This window comes from Octodon degus, unplaced genomic scaffold (assembly GCF_000260255.1).
Source record: "Octodon degus isolate 3935 unplaced genomic scaffold, OctDeg1.0 scaffold00031, whole genome shotgun sequence".
In the NCBI taxonomy this organism is placed as follows: Eukaryota; Metazoa; Chordata; class Mammalia; order Rodentia; family Octodontidae; genus Octodon; species Octodon degus.
In genome coordinates, this window is record NW_004524607.1 from 16,898,632 (window position 1) to 16,920,802 (window position 22,171).

The 22,171-nt window shown below is 45.1% G+C and overlaps 1 protein-coding gene across 2 annotated transcripts in view; it reads left to right on the plus strand.

Annotated features, from left to right (window-relative positions):
- Rsph10b (radial spoke head 10 homolog B) overlaps window positions 1-22,171 on the plus strand; it is a 66,687-nt gene that overhangs the window by 22,457 nt on the left and 22,059 nt on the right. For both annotated transcript variants that reach the window (XM_023713346.1, XM_023713345.1), the window contains exons 3-12: window positions 1,391-1,466; window positions 3,877-3,945; window positions 5,847-6,020; window positions 9,511-9,596; window positions 10,689-10,809; window positions 13,820-13,996; window positions 15,151-15,310; window positions 15,811-15,932; window positions 19,507-19,696; window positions 21,477-21,591. In XM_023713346.1, the coding sequence (XP_023569114.1) occupies window positions 1,391-1,466; window positions 3,877-3,945; window positions 5,847-6,020; window positions 9,511-9,596; window positions 10,689-10,809; window positions 13,820-13,996; window positions 15,151-15,310; window positions 15,811-15,932; window positions 19,507-19,696; window positions 21,477-21,591 (1,290 nt within the window). The remainder of the gene's footprint in view (window positions 1-1,390; window positions 1,467-3,876; window positions 3,946-5,846; window positions 6,021-9,510; window positions 9,597-10,688; window positions 10,810-13,819; window positions 13,997-15,150; window positions 15,311-15,810; window positions 15,933-19,506; window positions 19,697-21,476; window positions 21,592-22,171) is intronic.

The window sequence follows — 22,171 nt, forward strand, 5'->3', positions numbered from 1 at the left end:
AAAAGAAAAGAAAAGAAAAGAAAAATAATGCAAAGATGTGTTGGGTTTGTCATCCCCTCCTCTCCTGTTGCTTCTTGGCCTCTTGGCTAAGATCAAGTGCAAATTTCCCTCTCCTAGTCCCTTCCTGGTTACACAAGTTATTTTATCTGGAGTTTTTTGTTTTTGTGTTTGCTGTGCTGTCTTTTGTTTTTGATTTTGCTGTTTGTCCTGGTTCTCAGGACTTCATGCATCTTAGGCAAGTGCTCTTACTGCTGAGGCACAGCCCAGCCCACTCAAATTGATTATAATAAAATTTGGGTTTTATAGGTAAATAATCGTAGAAGCTTCAAAGTAAATGATTTTGTGTCTCTTCAATGCTGATATCACTTCTTTAAATTTCCTGATGTTGGCGTTAACTGGAACCTCGAAAGCAGTTTTAAATAATTGGTGGTAAAAGCAGAAGCCATGCCTATTTCTTCATTTTAACAGAATCAATTTCATTAATTCACCCTTTAAAAATCACACATGCTGGGTTTTTGCATAAGTAGTTTATTATATTGATGTAGTTTCCTCATATTATAACAGGGTTTTTGTTTTGTTTCGGTGGTACTTGGGATTGAACGCTGGGTCTGTTCACTGAGTTACAGCTCTAGCCCCTTTTCTTTTCTGGAGACAGGGTCTAGCTAAACCACTAAGACCACAGAGTAGGTAGCAACTTGGACTCCTCCTGCCTCGGCCTCCCAGAGTACTGGAGTTGCAGCTCTGTGCCACCATGCTTGGCCAGAAGTTTGTTTTCAGAAATGATTGCTAGAGTCTATGAAATAGCTTTCTATCCTTGTGATACACACATGTGGTTTTTCTTTTTTTTTTTTTCTTTTTTTTATGAGCAGAATATATTTATTGAGAGAAAGAAAGCTCCTGTCCAAGAGAGGGACAGGAGGGGGCACATGTGGTTTTTCTTCATTAGTCTGCTCATGTAATGAGTGTTCCTATAGATTTTCTAATGCTTAATCTTCTGTGGATTCATGTAAGAAGCCCAGTTTGATGACACCTGTCCAGGCTTGTTTTCTTTTCATCTCAGAGCCCAGAGATGTTATGTGACAAATCACACATCATCACATCTTTCTTTTGGATCTAAAAATCTGGTCACTGCTCTTGAAACTCCCTTTCCCAAAGCTAAAACATCCTTTCCTTTCTTTCTTTTCTTTTTTGTTTTCCTAATTTCATTAATTTTGAGACAGGGTCTCAGCTGGGCTCCAACTTGCAGTCCTCTTGCCTCAGCCTCCCAGAGTGCCAGGATTACAGACATGCACCCCCAGGCCCAGCTTCTATTTCCTAACTATATATTTTAACTTCCTGTGCCTTGGGCTTATTGACATCACTGATGACCTCTGGCTTCAATTCTTCACAGGTATGAAGGGGAGAAAGTCTGTGGACTGTACGAGGGAGAAGGCTTTGCAGTCTTCCAAGGTGGTGGCACCTACCATGTGAGTCTCTTACTGGGACCTGCTGTCTTGGGAAGAAGGTGTGGGGTGAGAGTTTAATTTATTTTTTTGGTACTAGGGATCAAGCGTAGGACCTTTGCGCTGAGCTACAACCCCAGCCCTTTTCATATTGCCCCAAGTCACAAAGTTGCCTGGCTGGCCTAGGTTGGCAGTCCACCTCCTACCTAGTGTGACAGTTTCAGATTTGTAAGTCTTCAGTCAATGTCATTGATTATTCAAAAGGAATTGCAAGTATGTCCTGCTGATTTATAGATAAAGTCAAAATATGACTGGGTATAACTGAAGTAGTCACTTGAGGGTTTTTTTTTATTTTTGCTTGATTTATGACTATTTTAGCGCCATCATTAAAGCAAGTCAGTTGTCTCTTGGTATCTCTGGGGGATTGGTTCTGGGACTCCCTTCAGACACTCCCTTAAGATGCTGTGGTCCCCTCTGTGAGATGAGGTGGTATAAGGATCGAATCTACATCCTCTCATTTGCTTTATGTCATCTCAAATGGCTCATAGTACAAAATGCGATGTTAACACTGCCCCATAAATAGTTGTTATGCTGTATTGTTTGGGGAAGGAAATGCACATGTTGGTTACCATGCTGCCTGCTAGTGTAGGCCTAGCTACATCACAAGCATCACCACAATGTAACTGTTTCTCTAGAAGTGACCAAATTGCAGATTCAGAAGTTATGGATTAGAAGGCCAACTGAAATCCCAGGGTTGATGTCATAAATATGTGGAATTTGTCATGTTTCTTTCAAGCCTTGAATAGATACGTGAATATTTGTATCCGAGCCCCACCCCCACAAGTGTGGGGACTGAACCAGGGCCTTTGCACTGAGCTACATCACCAGCCCACTTGCTCTCCCTACCCTTTTTTGAGACAGGATCTCGTTAAGGTGCTGAATTTCTCAGGCTGGACTTAAACCTGTCATCCTCCTGCCTCAGCCTCCCTGAGTACTAGGATTATAGGTGTGCACCCTCACTCCTGACTTCCCTGGGGATTTTTAGAAATGTACATTCTGGGACTGTGAACCAAACCTGTTCATGAGAGGGAAGTGTGGGCATGCCCGGCAGTCTGCATGTTAGAAGCCCTGGTGACTGCCACGCAAGCAGCATCTGAGAGCCATCCGCTTCTGACCAGGTGACACCAGAGAAGAACTACATGCTGCTTTCTCCTTGTTTGCTGAGATTATGTTTAGACATCTGGGTGTGTGGAGTGTTTTCCTGACCAGCTCCTATAGATGAGCAGCAACCAGATATAAATTAACTGTCTTTGGCCATCTATATGTGTGGGTTTTGAGTCCACAGAGTTGGCCAGCCACAGGTCGAAGTTGTCGGAGCAGCCGTTGCATCTGTACTGTGAACATTCCATGCTCTCTCTTGCTATTTCCTAAACCACACAGAACAACAGCTGTTTCCATAGCATCTGTAGTAGCAGCTTCATCTGTACTCTAGAGATGATCTAAAGCATACAGATGGGTCTAGGTGTGGCTCGGTGGTAGAGCTCAGGCTTGGAACACATGAGATGCTGGGCTTAATCCCCAGCACCAAAATAAACAAGCAGGGGGATGTGTGTAGGTCACATGCAGATACTCCGCCATGGTATTTCTTTCCCACCATTTTCCACAAGGGATGCAAGCATCTGCCGACTTTGGGGTCTGTGAGCATGGAGGGATCCAGGTCAGTGTGTCTCCGTGCGCCTGTCAGCACATGTGTGTCCACAAACAGATACGAATGATTCCCAGTGAGGGAAAACAGATGAAAGCGTGAACCTATAAATGTAATCAAAATTACAAAAAGATGGAGAATGTAATGTGAAGACCATGGGGCTTCAACCCCAGGGCTGCCCACCTCCCAAAAGAAGCTTTTTAGTGTGGAGCTGGTTGTGGCAATCCACACCTGTGTCCCACTACTGTGACTCGAAGAGCACAGCTTGGAAACCAGCCCCAATGTATCAGTGTAATGAGACACTGTATCAACAACTAAAAAAGGAGTTGGGAGTGTAACCAGTGTGAAGGCTCTGGCCTCAACCCCAGTACTTCCAGATAGGTAGATAAATAAATAAAATTTAAAAATTAAAAACATGAAAGAGAAAGTAACATTTGACATGCAAGATCAAAATATTTGAACTCTATTGAACTTCAGAGTCTTTTAGGATATGAAGACAGATGCCCTGCGTCTGTTGTAGGGAACCTTATTTTTGATCTTTCTGAGCTCCTCTGCACCTACCAGGACACGATGCCATGCTGGCTCTCCCACTGCGCCTGCTGCTGCTGCTGCTGTCACCACCACACCCCGAGAAAGGGTGGATGGGGTCCTGGCCAGCAGCGAGGGGGGTGGTGGTGTGCGCTTTGGCCCAGCCTCCTCTTCAGGGCTTGCTGCTCTTCTGTTTCCAAGGGCCTGTTCTCCGAAGGACTCATGCACGGACAAGGGACTTACATATGGGCCGACGGATTAAAATACGAGGTAAGGCGTATAATGAATTACAATTCTGCACTGTAATTGTGAAACCAGCAGGCAGGCTCCCACTGTCTAGGGAAGTGCCCCAGCCCGGGGGGGGGGGGGTGCCTCTGTGGCTGTGCAGCGCCCTCTGGGAATCGCCACTGCTCTGTCCTGCAGCTCTGTAGGCCGCCATGCACTGTCTCTAGGCTGTACACAGTGTGCCTCCGCGGAGTTCAGTGCACACAGAGCACGCGTACATGCAGTTCTGTAGGGCTCGATGTGCACACAGCGCACGGGCATACCTTTCACCCTCCTGCTTTTTATAAACACAAACACAGCTTATTATATACTCTCTTCTCTTTATACTGGATACAGGGCACATGGTTTTCTTTATGTGGGTTTCACTTAACCCCTCTTCTTGGGTTGAAGGGATTATGTTGGATTTCTATTATTTCATTTTTGGGGGGATACTTAGGATTGAACCTAGGGCCTCTGCACTGTGCTTCATCTTCAGCCCTTTTTGGTTTTGATTTTGAAACAGTTTCTTACAAAGTTGCAAAGTTGTCCAGGCTAAGCTTGAACTTGCAATCTTCCTGCTGCAGCCTCCCAGAATGGCAGAATTATAGGCATGTGCCACCATTGTCTGGCTTGAATGTGTCTTTTAAAAGAGGTTATCAGGCGAGATTTGTTATTCAAGAGACTATGCCATTTCAACTCCCAAAATATGAATGCCTGAAACTTCATTCTAAAAATCCCAGCTGTACAGCTATTAGCAATACGGTGTTTATAAATGACACCAAAGACATTTAAAACACACGCACAGAACACACTCAGATACCAGCCAGGTAGGCATGGAAATGAACGCAGGGTAGGGCCCAGAGGGCAGGAGACAGCTGTGGAGGAACAAGGCAGGACTGACCATCGGCCCAGGGCCCCAACACTGGCTGGAGGGACCCCACGTGTAGTTGTGGCTCCTCACCTGTGGCTGATGTTCAGGGTTGCCAGCCAGTGAATGAGGCCCCTCTGCAATCTGTGGGATTTGGGTCCTGCCACAGGCATAGAGCTCCCTGCTTCCAGCCCAGCATCAGGGTCCTTGGGCCTCACAGAAGCACTCAGGTGGGTCAGACCACATGGCTCGGCCTTTGTCTCTCTGCCAGCTCGGCTGTGATGCCCAGTAAGTTCAGATTCCTGAGAGAGACGGCTAGGCAGTTGGACAGACATCCTGGGCCACAGAGCCAATGCTTGGCAAGGTGCCTGTGGGTAGGCTGGGCGCCTGACCTATCTGTAGAGCACTTGGGTGACCTGCAGGCAGAAGGGTTCCCACTGCCTGGCTCATGATCCAGGCCCCTGGGGGCTGGCCAGGAATTAGCTTCCTTCTAGTGAGTTCCAAGGATCTGCAGTTCCCAAGGTCAGGGTAGCAGCCGCCACTTTTCCCTAAGCCAGCAGGCAGCTTGCCTCCGGAGCTTTGTCTGCACCTAACCATCCTAACATTTTGCTCTGCTTGCATCCACCTGGTGGTGGGCTCAGGGCAGAGGGCATGGAGCTTTGGCAAAGGAGGGAGGAGGGAGAAACCAGCAGCATGGCCAGCTCTTTCTGCGGGAGGAGAGCCAGGACCAGAGTCAGTGGGCAGGTGATGTCCCAGCAGCCCACAGGAGGAAGTGGCCCTCCACTGCCTTCTCCCGGCACACTTGCCTTCCTGTCACACCTTTACTCAGTGTGCTACATCTGTGCTGTAGCATGTGTCAACTTTGTCCTTTGCTGTGGCTGAGGAGAACTCCACTGTCGGTATTTAGCATCATTTGTCTATTTGCCCATCTGTCGGTGGATGCTTGGGCCGTCTCCATCTCTGAATGGCTGCGAATGTGTGTGCGAGGGTGGGGGTGCTTCCTCTCAGTGCCTTGGGACATCCACCCTTTGTGCCCTAGGGGGACTTTGTGAAGAACATCCCCATGAACCACGGCACATACACGTGGCCAGATGGCAGCAGGTACGAAGGAGAAGTGGTAGACGGCCTGCGGAACGGCTTTGGAATCTTCCGGTGCAGCATGCAGCCTGTGTCCTACATTGGCCACTGGTGCCACGGCAAGAGACATGGGCAGGTGGGTGATGTGGCCATGAGGCAGAGCCCTGCGTGGTGGGCAGCAGTGTTGGGGGAAAGGTCACGTACTGCAGTGAACCTCTTTAATGTTTCAGTTACGTTTGGCCCATTCACAGTATTGTGTGACATCACTACTGTCTAATCCCAAAACCTTTTCATCACCCCAAGATAGAGCTCCATCCCCCCTCAGCTACCCCATGTCTCACTCTCCACATCCCCTGCCAATCATTAACTGCTCACGGGCTCTGTGGGTTCACCCATCGGACATTTGATTCTCTTATGTTTTTGTGGTGCTGGGGCTTGAATGCAGGACCTTATACATGCCAGGTGCACACTCTGCTCTAAGCAGCATCCTTAGCCTTTTTGAAAATCTTATTTTTAGAGAGACTCTGACTAAGTTGCCTAAGTCAGTCTCCTACTTGTGATTTGCCTCTATCTCTTGCCGCAGTCTCTCGAGTAGCTGAGATGACAGGTATGCACTGCTGTTCCCAGCTTGATGTTTTATATAAATGGAATCATATAAGATGTGCCTTTCTGTGTTTGTCTGTCTTCACTTGGTATATTTTCAAGTGTTTCAGTGTTGTGTCATGCATTGGTACTTCTTCCTTTTAATGGCCAAGTAATATTCCACTGCCAGTATTTATTGTTTTATGTATTCAGTTGTCTGTGAATGGATGTTCACACTATTGCTATTTTTTTTTTTGTTTTATTTTGTCTTTTTGAGATAAGGTCTTGCTATGTTATCCAGGCTGGTCTTGAACTCACTGTGGAACCCAGACTGGGCTCAGACTCATGGAGAGCCTCCTGCCTCATTCTACCAAGTGCTGAGATGCCAGACATGGGTCACCATCGCAATGCTGTTTTCTTACTATTATGAATATGTTTTCAAGTGCTTCCTTTTAGTTCTTTGGGGGAAATTCCCAGAAGTGGAATTGCTGGGTCAGAGGGCAGCATTATGTTTCATTTTCTGAGGAACCACCGAACTCTTTTCCATGGCCACACTGTCTCACATCCACACTAGCAATGGAGTATTGATGCCTTTTTTTTTTTTTTTTTTAAAGATGCATTTTCAACTGAGATTTCTGTTTTGGGTATTATTGCCTTGGTTTTATATAGGATGACAAAATGCTGTACCAAGTTTTAGAATCTTTAGAATCTGCAGTTTAGAGACTCTTGCCTAAGAAAAAGGCAACTGTTCTAATCCTCCCTGGCCAACTCCTAACGGGTTAGACTGTGTGCAGGGGAGGCGTGCTCAGTCCTTGTGTCCTGCAGTCCACCACAGCACAGTCTTCACGCAGGTTTCTTAACAAATAGAGACTCCTTTTTTTTTTTTTTTTAATGTATTTGGTACAGGGCCTCACTATGCAGCTTGGACTTGTAGTGATCCTCCTGTTTTCAGCCTCCCCAGCGCTGGGGTCACAGGCATGCGCCACTGTGCCTGGTCTCTGTGGCTGGCTCAGTGTGCCCCGGGGTGGGGCAGGTGGTGCTGGGGATCGAACCGCAGTCCCTGTGTTTACCTAAGCAGGCACTTAGTCTACTGAGCTATCGGGCTGACCCTAGAGACTCTTTTTTTCTTTTCTTTTTTCTATTTTTAATTCTCTCTTCCTCCTCCTCCTCCTTCCTTCCCCCTTTTAGTCCTTCTCGTGATTGTGCTCTACTTCCTCTGTCTCTTGTGTCTCTCTATTCTCCTTGTCTCTCTGACTCTGTCTATGTTTCTCTCCTTTTTTGAGTTCTTGGCTTTGAACTCAAGACCTTCACACTGAGCTACAGCCTCAGCCCTTTTTGGTATTTTTTATTTTGAGGCAAGAACCTCACTAAGTTGCCAAAGTTGGGTTTGAATGCATGATCCTCCTGCCTCAGCCTCCCAGAGTACTGGAATTACAGGCTTGCACCACCACACCCAGATGGCTCCCCTTTTTTCTTTTGTGTCTCCTCTTCCCCCCCTTCTTTTATTATTATAATTTTTGACTGTCCACCAATATAGGGTAAATACCCTGGTTTATTTTATCTCTACACAAAATAAAGGGGTAGAATCTGATGCACTGTTGAGAAACTCTACAGAAAAGAGTGACTCTTGCTCAAGTGGTGCTCTGTGAAAAGGAGAAGCAAAAGCAGAAACAGACTTGGGGTCGGCCCTGAGGACCCCGGAGAATTCCGGCCCTGGGAGGCTTTGGGTCTGGACAGCAGAGATGATCAAGCCCCACCCCGTCTGCTGCTCCCAAGAAGGCCTGCCCTAGGTGTGGATTTTCCTGGCAGTGAACCACCAGGCCACCTGCATTTGCCATGCAAAGTCCTTCACAGGATTTGTGCTGGGCTCTGGAAGTTTCCACAGGCCTTACCAAACCAAGAAGGCTTTCCAAAGTCTGTGTAAAAAGGAAGAGCTGGGTTTTAGAGTCCAAATGAGGGGCTGGGGCCAGCTGCAGCACATGCCTATAATCCCAGCACACCCTAGGAGGCTGAGGCAGGAGGATCAAGTTTGAGCCCAGTCTGAGCAACTTAGTGAGACCTGGTCTGAAAAGAAACAAGACTGGGAGTGGAGCTCAAAGCAAAATCCCTGGGCTCAGTCCCCAGTGTCACAAAGGGGGGCAAGTGTAGCTCAGCAGAAGAGAGTGTGCTTTGCCCAAGAATCTAGGTTTGTGAACTTATTTTTGCTTTTGTGTTTTGCTTTGACTCTCTAGACAAGGATCTCGGCTTAATCCCTAGTGTGGTAAAGAAAAAAATACCTAGCATCTGGTCAGGCCAGCTTTCTTCCTTAATGGCTGCAGGCCAGGAGAGTTAGGAGAGGATAAGACACCCTCAGGTCCACTGCAAGGCAAGAGCTGCTCGAGATCCCCTTCCCTCCTGTTCCGCACAGGCTCTGTCCCTGCTACCACCTTTGTGGTGTGTGAAGCTCACAGCAGGTCAGCTGAGACACTGATGATCTGGGGATTTCTGGACAGAACACCTGTGTGCCTGCAGGAGCGAGGTGGCCAGAAGATGAAGAAGGAGAGACGCTGCCTCTGGACCCGCACATACTGCTAGGGGCAAGGCCTCCGTTCACAGGCGCCGCCTTCAGGAGGTTGCGTGACATCACTGACACTCAGAGGTGGCCTTGAGTAAGACGCCAAAGTAGAGTAAACAAAAATAGCTTTGGTACATGGGACAGTAACCTACAGTTACAGCAAAGCACAGCTGTGCACTTCAGGTGGTGAGGACTTGATGTCTCTTGTTTTTTTGACTGATAATCACTGAGCAAAGTGGAAAGTCATTCTGTGCCTTAGGGTGGCACTTTGTTATGAGAGAGTACTCGGTCTGTGACACGGTCCCCCTGTCCTTTACTGGGGACACCTTACCATTTCCTTAAAAACTGCAGAACAGAAACTTGAAGGGTCATGCGTGTCTTGTGTAAGAATGACACTGGCTTCTGCCAAACTTATGCTTAACTTTCTGTATTTTTAATCTTTACATTGAAATGAGGCTTGATATTTTAGAAATGATGTTATTTGTTTTAGGGTTCCATTTATTACAATCAAGAGGGCACTTCATGGTACAAAGGTGACTGGGAAAACAACGTCCGAAAGGGCTGGGGCACAAGATGGTAAGTGGGGCGCAACCACATGTGGGTGGGCGTGCAGGGGCCTGTGGGTCCAAGCAATTGTCACTTGAGCTAAAGGTGAGGCAAAGAAACTGTAGGGAACATATTTTCTGTCTAGCTGGGGTGGGGGACTTAAATTAATCCCAGTATAATCACTATAGTGGCAGGAGATTTATAAAAACACTACATTAAATGTCAGACTATATCACTTTATGAGTCAAAACTGCCTTTCCTGTACTCTGTATTAATCTCAAACCTCCATGAGTTGTACACTTTTTGAAGAATGCTGATGCCTTTGTTCAATGTTTTGATTGAACCGATAATTTTGATCTTAAGTTGGTAGCAAAATATTAAGTACTTATAATACCATGGAGAATTGATTCCAGTCAGGTATGGTAGCACATGCCCGTAATACCAGCACCCTGGGAAGCTGAAGCAGGAGGATTCCAAGTTTGAGGCCAACCTAGGCAACTTAGCAACTTAGAGAAACCATGTTTAATAAGAACAAAAATAAAGGGCTGGGGATAGAGTTCAATGTGAAGTCCCTGGCTTCAATTTCTAGTACTGGGGAAAAACAAACAAACAAAAAACAAAACAAACAAACAAAACCCTAAAAGATGTGAAACAATTGGTGTTACTCATGTTGTTACCTTACTCAATAGTCAGTAGGCCTAATAAAGTGATTTATTCTGCTCCCTAAGATGATTATCTTTACTCACCAGGTGTCTACCCAGTGAGTTTCAGTATTGAGGAGCCTCTGGACCCAGGCATTCATGGGGAAAGTTTACGAATCTGTAATGTGTGTGTGTGTGTGTGTGTGTGTGTGTGTGTGTGGTGTCAGAGAAGGGAACCTGGGGCCTCATGCAGGCCAGGCAAGTGCTCTGTCATTATGCTAAACCCCATGTACAATTTTCTATTTTGAAATAGCATCTTGCTAAGTTGCCTGGGTGACCTGGGCCTTGAGGTCCTCCTGCCTCAGCCTCGTGAATAGCTGGGACTACAGGAGAGCACCTCTGTACAGACGGGGCTAAGACTTAGAGACAGACATCGCATGTGAGGCTCCTGATCGCTCGTCCTTGCTTTCTTTTGTCCCAGTTACAGATCTGGAAACATATATGAAGGCCAGTGGGAGGACAACATGCGCCATGGGGAGGGCAAGATGAGGTGGCTGGCGACAAAGGAGGAGTACGACGGCCACTGGGATCGGGGTGTCCAGGTGGGCCCGCGCTTGCTCCACAGGTCACTCCGACCCGAGCCTGTGCACCTGGAATCGTGCTGTCTGCAGTTCAAGCTGTGCTAAACTTAAAAACTCTGTTGGTGGTTTCGGGGTCTCAGCTGTGTGTTTTGTGTTGCCGTCTGTTTAGGCCTCCCCCGGTCTCACAGGCATGCTGGCTTCTGCCACTGCTGTGAGTCGTGTGGCTCCTGTAAGGGTAGAGCTTGCTGCCTCTATGTAGAAGCTATGGATTTCCTGCACAGAACAGCGCAGCCTCAGGTGGCTAATTTCATATTGTCTATAAGCCTCGAATTTCCTTGTTTCTGTTGGGAATGGGGGCTGAATCCAGGGAGCCCTGAGCTATACCCCAGCCATTTTTATGTATTTTGAGACAGGGTCTTACTAAGTTGGCCAGGCTGACTCCAATTTGCAATCCTCTTACCTCAGCTTCTCAGAGTGCTGAGATTATAGGAGTGCACCACTTAGCCAAGCTCTAATAATTTATATATTAATCTGGCAACTAGTGACCTTGTTAAACTCACATAGTTCTCTGTGTGTGTATGTCTGTATGTGTGTGTGTATGTATGCACACGTGTACATGTGTGCATGTGGTATTGGAGATTGTAGGTCTTTTCTTTCCTTTTTTTTTTAACTAGACAGGGTCTCATTATGTAGCCCAGGCTGGCCTCAAACTCATGGCTCTCCTCCTGCCTCAGCCTCTGAGTGCTGGGGTTACAGGTATGCACCAGCCCGCCAGGCTCCATCTTAACTATTAACTGTACAATTCAGCAGCATTAAGCACATTCATTTGCAGCCATCACCATCCAGCTGCAGAGGTTCTCGTTTTCCAGAAGTGAATCTTTATACCTATTACAGTAACTCCTCACTCCCTCCTCCCCCAGCCGCCAGCAATGAGCCTTTCATTTTCATCCTTATGAGCCGAACCATTCTGGGTCCCCACATAAGTGAAATCATGGAGTGCTTGTTCTTTTGTGGCTGGCTTCACTGAGGACGGTGTCCTCAAGGTTCATCTGTAGTGTAGCACGGACTAGAATTTCTTTCTTCTTAAGGCTGAATGATGTTCCACTGGACAAGTGGGCCACATTTTGTTTTGGCCTTTATCTAGAGGACACTGGTGCTGTTCCCCTGTGAGCTTCTGTAAGTAATGCTGCTGTGAACATCATCCACTTGAGCCCCTGTTTTCTATTTTTTTCGATACAGGGTATGATAAAAAAATGTGATGAATATTCAATTTGTAAAGGAAACACTGCCATGAATGACCCTTGCCTTGCACACACTTATCCCATCATTCTTGCCACTTTCTTTTTTTAAATTTTCTAAAGTTTTAAAATTAATTTTATTGAGAAACAAATAGCAATGAGACAGTTTCAAAACAGGTTAGTAGGATGATATTAATTATTGTTGGTAGTTACAATAATTAATATATTGCGTATTGTTGTCTTCATAGTAGTTATTCATAGTACAAGATGCACACATGATATCCTGTCCAAACACTATTAGTAAAAATCTTTCTTCTCATTGAATTAAGAGAAGGTAGCTGTGTATTTATCCTAACTGTTTTGTATATACAGATACAAAATGGTCCTTCATTCATATCCCCTTTTTTTATTTAGTTTTGTCAGAGACCGGTATTCCCTTTCCATTTAAATATTGTAGGTACATGAATTCAGCAAAATAATCCAATATAGTCCAGTAGTCCATGATAGTAGTGGGTTATCCGTAGGACTGGCAATGTCAGAAATTGTTGACTTGAGCCTTTTACAGCTCAGCATATGAATAGGGCTTTTTTTTTCTTCTTTCCCTTTTTCTTTTTAATAATTTCATTGAGAAACAAATAGCAATGAGACAGTTTCAAAACTGATTAATAGGACAGTTTCAATAATTAATACATTGCATATTGTTATCTTCTTAGTGGTTATTCATAGTACCATCTTGCCACTTTCTGAAGCAGCTCTGGAAGTCCTCTTTCGTGAGTGTCTTCATGAGGTGTGATAGAAAACCCAGTAGAAATGCCATTTCTAAGCACCATCCAGTGGAAAGGCAGTTTTGTAAAAACTTGACAGTGCATCCACATTGACCTTACTTACCAAATCTGGCAATGTACAACTTCTAGCTCTTCCTCAAAGCGACCATAAAAGGTGAACATTTGGAATCAGCTCAGGACACCAAGGCAGTCACAGCAGCACAGCTGAAGACACGGATGAGACAGGATGTCCAGAACTGCTTCGGGGAGTGGCATGCACCATGGGTTAAGTGTGTTTGAAGTCGGGAGGAGTATCGTGAGGGGGTTCATGCCAATGTACCTTGTGCTGTAATACTTTTCTTTATTGAAACACACACCACATTTTTTGAGCAGCCCTTGTATAACCAGAAGTTACAAAATAGTACACAGAGTATGTTGATTTAATATGTCTGGCTGCAGGTGACTGGGGCTAGAAAGATGGGTTTTCAGGCAAGTGAGTTACCTCTGGGCAGTTGAAGAGTAAGTACTCTCATCAAAGTGTATGCATAAAAAGACAAAAACTTAAAGCAACAATTCAAAGTAACTCTTGTCAAGCCAGACATTGTATATACACTGTCTTGGAACTTTGCATCAAACCTGGAGGGTAAGGTGGTTTCTCTACTTTATAGCTGAAGACCCTAAAGGTTTCAATAATTTGCCTTAGATTGAAAGACTTTAGAAATCACTGAGATTTCTAAAGCTGAGATGGAACTCAAGTCTGTATGGTCCCTGTTCTTTACTCCTTTGAATTATATGTGTCCTAATTTTAAATAGGTTCAGGTAAAAGGAAGAAATAATTTGAACATTTCTGATGACTGTGTGCTTTCTTTAAATTTATTTTATTTGGTTTTTTGTGGGGGAGGGTGGGAGACAGAGTCTCACTGCGTGGTCCAGGTAGGCCTCAAATATGTGCTTCTCTTCCCTCAGCCTCCTGAGGCTTGAGATTGCAGGTGTGTGCCACCATGCCTGGTTCACTTGCTTGCTTTTCAGAATGGTTTTGGAATGCACAAATGGTTTATAAGGAGAATCCCCAACTCCCAGTATCCTCTGAGGAATGAATACATAGGAGAATTTGTGAACGGATGTCGCCACGGACATGGGACATTTTACTATGCCAGTGGAGCCATGTACGAGGGAGAGTGGGTTTGCAATAAGAAACACGGCAAGGTGAGTACAGACCTGGGATGGTCTCCTCCTGAGGATTCGGTGAGGCAGTATAAGGCAGGGTCCTTCTTGGGTAAACTGCATGATCAATTGTACATAGACAATGTACTTTTTGCTGAGGTGCTTACCTGAATTCTTACATATTTCTAGCGTATTATCTAATTCCTGGATAGTAAGAGGTTATTTAATTAGTTTGTGTTGCATGAATGTCTATGTGACAGTGATTTTGGTTGAAAATAATGCTCTAGTTCACTCTGCCATATACTAATGAAGGCTACTGTAGGTTTTAGGGGTCTTTTGACTTGGTGACTCAGAGAAGTCAGGGTTTCTCTTCTGTCTGCACACAGTGTTGCCCACCACGTCGGCTTCATTCTTGCGTTGCTGCTTTTCCATGATGCATGGCGGTTGCTGTGGTTGCGGGCTTCACATCCACATCCGCACTAACTAGAAGAAAAGAAACCTCTCTCAGAAGCTTTCTACCAAGCTCTTTAATTTCACAGAGCTGAACTGGATCATTTTCTTACCTAAGTCAATAACTGACCACAAGCCTGAGCTTGACAAATGGTGGTGGTGGCTGTTGTGTGACATCACTCTGTAGGTCACATGCCTCATTTGATAAGATCTATTGTATGACCAGAACCTCAAAGATGGCGAGAGGTGTGGAATAGATAGAGAAAGAGACGAGAGAAGAGAGGGAGGAAAAAGGAGAAGCAGGAAGAGGCTGACATGGTGAGGGGAGGCCATAGGAGTCTCATGGTGTGGGCTGTGTGAAGCTTCAAAACAAATGAACAACCTGGGCGTGGTGGTGCACACCTGTAATCTCAATGCTCCAGAGGTTGGGGCTGGGACTCACCACGTGAACCCAGCCTGGGCAACTTAATGACTTAGTGAGACCCTGCCTCAGAGTGAAAACCATAGCTTGTTTTTTCCTACCATTCATAAAGATGAAACTTTGCCACCATTGAAAAGAAAAAGAAGGAAAAAGAAAAATATAGAAAGGGCTGGGGATGTAGCTCAGGGTGAAGGCCCCCGGTCACTCCTCAGTATCAAGCTAACAAACAGCTCCCAAACCATGAGGACACTGCTGGTGCACAATTACCAATGTTTTCACAAGAGAACTTTTTCCAGATGGGAAGAAGTCCTTCTTCTACCTGCAGGGCCGATTCACTTTCAAGAATGGGCGTGTGTACGAAGGGCTGTTCTCCAATGACCACATAGCACAGTTTATAGACCCTGATGCCGAAATCCAGAGTTACCTGGACCTGCATGCCAAAGGCGTCCGCGCAAGCAAGCAGCACAGACGCTCCGTCAGTGCCGGTAGGGAGCCTTCGCCTGGCGGCAGACACAAGTTCATCTGCTCGTCCCTGGTGTCCATTCACAAAAAGCACCCCATTTCTCAGGAAACAGGCGTGCCTGTGAGCAGTGGTTCTCTCCCTCTCTATCCCTCCTACCACTTTCCTCTCTTTCTTTCTTCCCTCCCCTCCTGTTTTCTCTCTTTTTTTCCCTTCTTGTTTGAAGTCCTGGGGATTGAACCCACGGACCTTGTACTGAGCTATATCGTCAACCCTTTTCTTTAAAATTTTGAGACAGGGTCTAAGTCACTAATTTGCCCAGCCTGGGCTTTAACTTGCCATTCTCCTGACTCCCAGCGGGCTGGGATCATAGGCATGCACCATCACAACTGGCTTGCAGCTGTTTCCTTAGTAGGTTTTCTGGATGTTCTTGTATTACCTTGTAGAAGGGAATCATTCTGACTTAACACGGAAAACTTTAACATCGCTTTCACACTTGTCTCCTGTTTTGCCCCTGTTTTGTAGACATGATCAGAATGCTGGAGGGCACTGAGAGTCCCTCCACGCTAGCACTGAGCACAGAGCTGGACCTCGACCCGCTGGTGAGCATGTACCCTAAGGAAAAGCAAGCCGAAGAAAAGAAGCAGGTCAAATTCCTTTGCACTGTTATCAATTTGCATTTTAGGTTTAACTAGTAAGTTTCCCTGGCCCTGGGAGTGACTGCTGGTGGTCACTGTCCTTTGTCCTGTGCAGGATGCTGTATGTAGGTCATCCCACTTAATGTCCAAGGCAACCCTGGGGAGCCCAGACAGTGGGTCTTGGTGAGGTCTCCAGCTCCTCAGAGCCCCTAACAGTCACAGGACTCTCACATTCAGTGTGGCTTGACAACCAAGGTTGTCACCACCACCTCAGTGAGACTCTGTGATTATGGTCCCATAGGGTTCAGCAGAATTTAAGGCCTTGAGAAATTACTGAAAATCTAGGTGCATTGGTATTTTTCTATAGTCCCTGCTACTTAGCAGGCTGAGGCAGGAGGATCGCAACTTCAAGGCCAGTCTGGCCACCATAGCAAGATGCTGTCTCAGGATAAAAGATAAGGGCTCGGGTATTGCTTAACAATAGGGTACCGGACTGCAAAAAACAAACTAGTGACAACAAAACCCAAACAAATAAAACGAGAAGTCACTGAAAACCTAAAACCCCTTAGAGACAGAGACAGTGACGTACTTGGACCTTATTTGATTTCCACCTGGCAAGTCACAGCAAATGACGTTTCAGTACCACGGCCCCTGCTTGGACCGGGTTTGGTATGTTCTGCCATCTCTGCATCTTCACCCTCTCTCTTCCCCCTCACTGACACCTGGCCCTGGCTCTTGGGGTCCCCAAAAGGAAGATTGTCCATCTAGTCCTCCCCTCATCTGGCTCCCAAAGCCACACTGTAACTTAAGGGCCCAGAACCACTCACCTGTGCCCCAAGGTTCTTCACTTCTTCCTCTAATTACAAAAGTAGAAAAGGTAGAAAACACAATGAAGGGAAAAGGGAATTTCTACCCAGACAAAATCTTATGGTTATCTTTCTAACTTTTAATATGCGTACAGACAGAACTGGGCTCTCTCTGTTCATAGAATCTCTGTTCTCATGTAGAACCTAGTGATAGCTAGTCAGTGCCATTAGATATCCTCTAAAATATAATTTTGAGGTAAATACACTATATTGATTTAACAAGAAAAGTGAGATTTCTTACCTTATTCTCTTCCATATTATTATTTTATACATACACACATATTTACACATACATTGTTCATTTTACAGTTTGGAGTAGTGGTGCACACCTGTAATCCCAGCACTCAGGAGGCTGAGGCAGGAAGATCATTGCAAATTCAGGGCCAGCCTGGGCTACGTAATAAATTTAAGGCCAGTCTGTGGTACACAGTGAGACCCTCTCTCAAAAAAATGAAAAGACAAAAAAACAAAAAAGCATGTCTTATTTAAAAAATTCTGTATTTAAGATATACTATGTATATTGAGTGGTTTTTGGGGTTTTTTTGGGTTTTTTTTGGTGGAACCAGGGATTGAACTCAGGCCCTTGCGCTTGCCAGGGAAGCACTTATTCTACTGAGCTATCTCCCCGGCCCTATTGAGTGTTTTATAATCACAGAGGAACACATGGCTTTTACTAAAAAGTTCAAACATTACAGAAATATATGAGACAGAAAGGGAAAGGATCCTTTAAGGACAGCTTTGAACATTTTTCATGATTATACTTGATAATTTTATTTTATTAGCAAGCTACAGTTTTATTAGCAAGCAGCTTATGGTTTTTCTTTTATTTTGAGTGATTTCACGTTTACAGAGAGTTAGTAACCCTCATCCCCATGGGCCTTCTTCCCAGCTCCGCCCTCGTGGGATCTCCTGATGCTTCAGCACACAGTGGGCCCCAGAAGTGTGCATTGCTGCAGCTCTGTGCCCAAGCCAGACCCCTGCCTCCGAGTCCCCTGCTTGCCTCCGGTGCCCTTTTCCTATCCAGGGCCCCACCCTGCACTTGTCTCTTATTCTTCCAGTTAAGTCCATGACAGCTTCTCACTGTTATTCATGACCTTGAGACTTTGGAAGCACAGTGGTCAGTTATTTTGTAGAATACCCTTTAATTTGGGTTTAAGTTTTGCTATGACTACATATGTTGCCTGTTATTGGTATCATTTTAATATCTTAATCAAAATGTGTGTGTCTTTTTTTTTTTTTTTTTTTTTGAGTGGAGGTCCTGGAACATTCTAGGTTCAGCTAAAGAAGATAAGGAAGCAGGCAGAGTCCTGTAAGCCTTCTAGTTATCCTGTCCCACCTTCATGGTTGCCTTTGCCTCAACCCCACGGGATCTAACCTTAGGCCCTCTTCCCAGCCAGCCTGGGCCAGTCCCGCTCCTGACCATGAACTCATGATGACAGTGCTTGCAGATAGGCCCTAGGTTCCAATAACTTGAAGTCCCTGGATCATCCCAGCAACCTCTGCGGCAGTGCTTTCTTCACACAGGAGAGATGGGCACAGAGAGACGGTAGCCTTGCTGCAGGTTACACAGCCCTGAGGCTTTCCTGGAGCACCCTCACCTCCTCTGTCCCGGGCCTGTCTCCCCAGGGGTACTTGCGGGCAGTGGAGTCCTGTCCCTCCTTCCCTGCTCTGAGCCCTGCAGGACGCCCTTGCTTAGAGTTGCTCCTCCTCTGCCTCCCCTCTGCTCTCCTAGCAGTAGCTCCTTTTTGTGTTCAATGACTATCTCAGGTTCTTTACTACATTTTAAGGTTCATGAAGACAAGTTCTGCATTGCACTCTAGAACTGTGTTAGGACAGAGCACAAATGTTTGCTGAGCTACACTGAAGCCTAAAAGGCTATAGGTAATGATGAGTGTGGCGTGCCTGTTGCTGCCACTCATGTGACTTCTTTGGGCTCCCTGGGGTCCCAATTGCTGTTCTTTTCACCATGGACGTTGAAGAGTGCAACACACAGACAGTTAGAATAGGAGAAGGGGACATCATACAGGCTGTCGGCTTGCATGGATGGGAGTTTAGAGCTGTGTAAGTGCATATGGAAATACGGGGACATGGAGGTTAGTAACACAATTAATGTGAATGCCGCTTACTTCACACATCCAGCCTTCAGTATGCTGTTAGCTGTGTTTTTATCAAGCTGTTTATTGGGTTAAGGGCTCTTTGCCATTCTTCATTTGCGTAAGGTGCTCCTCATAAATAGATGCTAGCTTCTGTCAGGCCCATCACTGGGTGGATCATGTGGCATGGTTTTCTTCCCTTAGCCTATCAATATGGTGAATTTCCTTGATTTTTCAAGTATTGAAACCAGCCTTGCAATTCAATCCACTTGGTGTTAATGTCCTGTTCTTTCCATATATTCTGGACTCAGTTGGTTTCTTTGCAGATTGTTGCCTCTCTGGACTTAAGCGATACTGATCTGTGGGCGACAGAATTCTATTGCTGCCGTTGAGACAGGATGGGATCACATAGCAATACTACAGTAACTCTGTTTTTCAGGAAATAACATATTTCATTGCTGTTAATCAGAAAATGCATTTTATGAACTGGAGGAGAGCAGGCAGGATGAGGGAGAGGTACAGACTGTTGCTTACATGTGCCATCCTCATTTAATCAAGAAAGCAGGTGCTGCATCTTTAACTTTTATCAGATAGGTTAAGCATGCATGGCTCTCTTCTCTTCAGGTAGAATACGCTCTCTTAAGAAACATTTCAGAACTGAGAAGAATCTACACCTTCTACAGCAGCCTCGGGTGTGATCACTCTCCAGATAATACCTTCCTGATGAGGAAGCTTCACTTCTGGAGATTTCTAAAAGACTGCAAATTTCATCACCACAACCTAACTCTTGCTGATATGGACAGGATATTAAGTAGTAAGTATTCCAGGTCTGTCACTTCTTTTGGAGCAAAAGATTGTCAGCGTGCCATGATGTCACAGGAACGAGTTAGATATTTGGAGGGCTGAGTGTGTGGCTTAGTGATGCAGCACTTGTCTAATGTTTGAGGTCCTAGTTTTGATACCCAGCACTGAATACAAAAAGAGTTGGGCAGGTAGGGAATGCACAGGTTGGGAGAGGTGTTCCAGAAGTCGATGTGTGGCCATGCTTTCCATGCTTACAGTATACTTGCAGAGGTGACCTTGCACAATAACAGTTACAGTATAAGACCATCAATAAAGGGCTCAGCAAAGTATGGCGGTGACCAGCCCCACCCACACCCATTCTACTAGGCCTCCCTGGAGCACAGTTTTGCCTGTGTCTCTCTTCTGCCTGTGGCTGCTTTCTGCTATACCACAGAGTTGAATAGTTGTGACTGAGCCAGCCCGGGCCATATTTATTTACTCAGGTTCCTTACAGAGAAGGAACTGCCCCCATTGTATAGTGCAAAAGCATGAAACTAACAGCCTAGAGGCAAGGAGGATAAGGGAATACTAGAAAGTAGTCTACAAAAGGCTTTAGGTAGTGTATTAGCCTTCCCATTGCTGGACACAATACCTGATGCTCACAACTTAAAGGAGAGGTTTCATTTGGCTCATGATTCAGGGAATTCTGTCCATGGTCAGCCGGCTCCAAGGCAGGAACATTGTGGTAGATGGGCCTGGTGTCCAGGAAGCAGAGAAGGGAGGAAGATCCACCATCCCAAGGCACATCCCCAGTGATACACTTTCTCTAACTACACGTTTCGCAGTAAGCTCATCTACTGATGAATGTGGAGCCCCCGTGATTCAATCACCTTCTGAAACCCCCACCTCTCAATGCATGAGATTTCTAGGGGAGATTGTGGGTCTAAGCCATTATGGGACGTCTTTAAGATTTCAAATTGGACAGTACATGAGATCAACTGAACAACCTTACAGGTTTTACTTCTTTCACATGAATTCTGAGAGGAAGAACTGGAAGCCTCAAATTAGCTTCTCAAAAAATAGAATATTAATGTGATCATTATGTATATACAAAATGTACCAATAAAATTAAAGATATTTGATAAACATTTTTTAACACACTCATGACAGGGCCTAATTCATTAGTGAATAGGGCCTGTTCACCACTAGGTAGCTCTGACTTGATTTGCGTGTCTCACTGTTGGGCAGCTCTAATTTAATTTAATAAAATAAAATTGATTATTATAATTTTTAATTGGTACAAATGTGATTAACCAAATATAAACATATCATATAAATACAAATTATATCAATATATGATTAATCTTTATATTTAGGTTTAAGCAACTAACTAGATTTGGTTCATTTATAGACTTTTTATTACTTTCTTTAGAAAAAAGATCAATAAAAGTGATTAGATCCATTTGTACCACCAGTGGTACAAGCCACCCAATGGGACAGTCATGCACGTATGACTAGTGGTTCAAGCCTGCAGGAATGTGTAAAATCCACTTAAAATTAGCAGCGTGAAGCTGTGGTTCAGATGACTTTGAAACGCAAGAGGACAAAGTAAATGACAAGTGTTCTGTAAAATAACCAGACAGAGCAGTTCCTTGTGGTGATTTTTGGTTGGATGCTGCTGCACATTCAGAGTACTCTTGAGGAAGCAGGGCTCTCCCCACTCAGTGCTTTGGTTTGTGTACAAGGAGGAAACAACACAGGTGTGCTGGAAAAACTCTCCCGTTGCTTATGCTCTGATTTTCTTCTTTTAGCCAGTAACAATATACCAGTTGAAGAAATTCATTCTCCGTTTACAACAATACTTCTGAGGACATTCCTGAGCTATCTCCTACAGTTGGCCTACCACATTCATCACAAAAAATACCAGTAAGTGCCTGGCATTGATTGAGTTCCTTGTGCCGGACCTTGCAGTAATGTCATCCTCTTTTTTGCTAGTGATCCGTGTTGTCTCCATATGGCCTCGAAATGAAGGTCAAGCAACAAAACTTTCCCCAAATTTCAGCCACAAAGTCATAAGATACAGTAAAATTCAGAACATTTTCCACAGTGGTGGCATTTCAGTGCTGCATAGAGCTACTGGAATTTTATTCAAAATAAGGCACAGTCAACTCTTATTTCTTAGGTCAGAATTTCCTGCTTTAAAGCAAACATAATATCTTCTGTTCCCCCAATTTCTTTTTATTTTTTAGATTTACAGAACTTTTGCAGAGTTCCTGTCTAAAATTCCTATATATCCTTCGCCAAAATTCCCCTTAAGTTTATATCTCACCTGACATAGTAATTCATTAAAATCAAGGAATTAATGTTACTCAGATACTGTAAACCATGCTTACAGTATTTTAAAAGACTCCTCCAAGGGCTGGCAAGATAACTCAGCAGACTAAGCATTTGCTTAGGCAAGCACAGGGGCCGGGGTGCAATCCCTGGCACCACATGCCGCACTGGC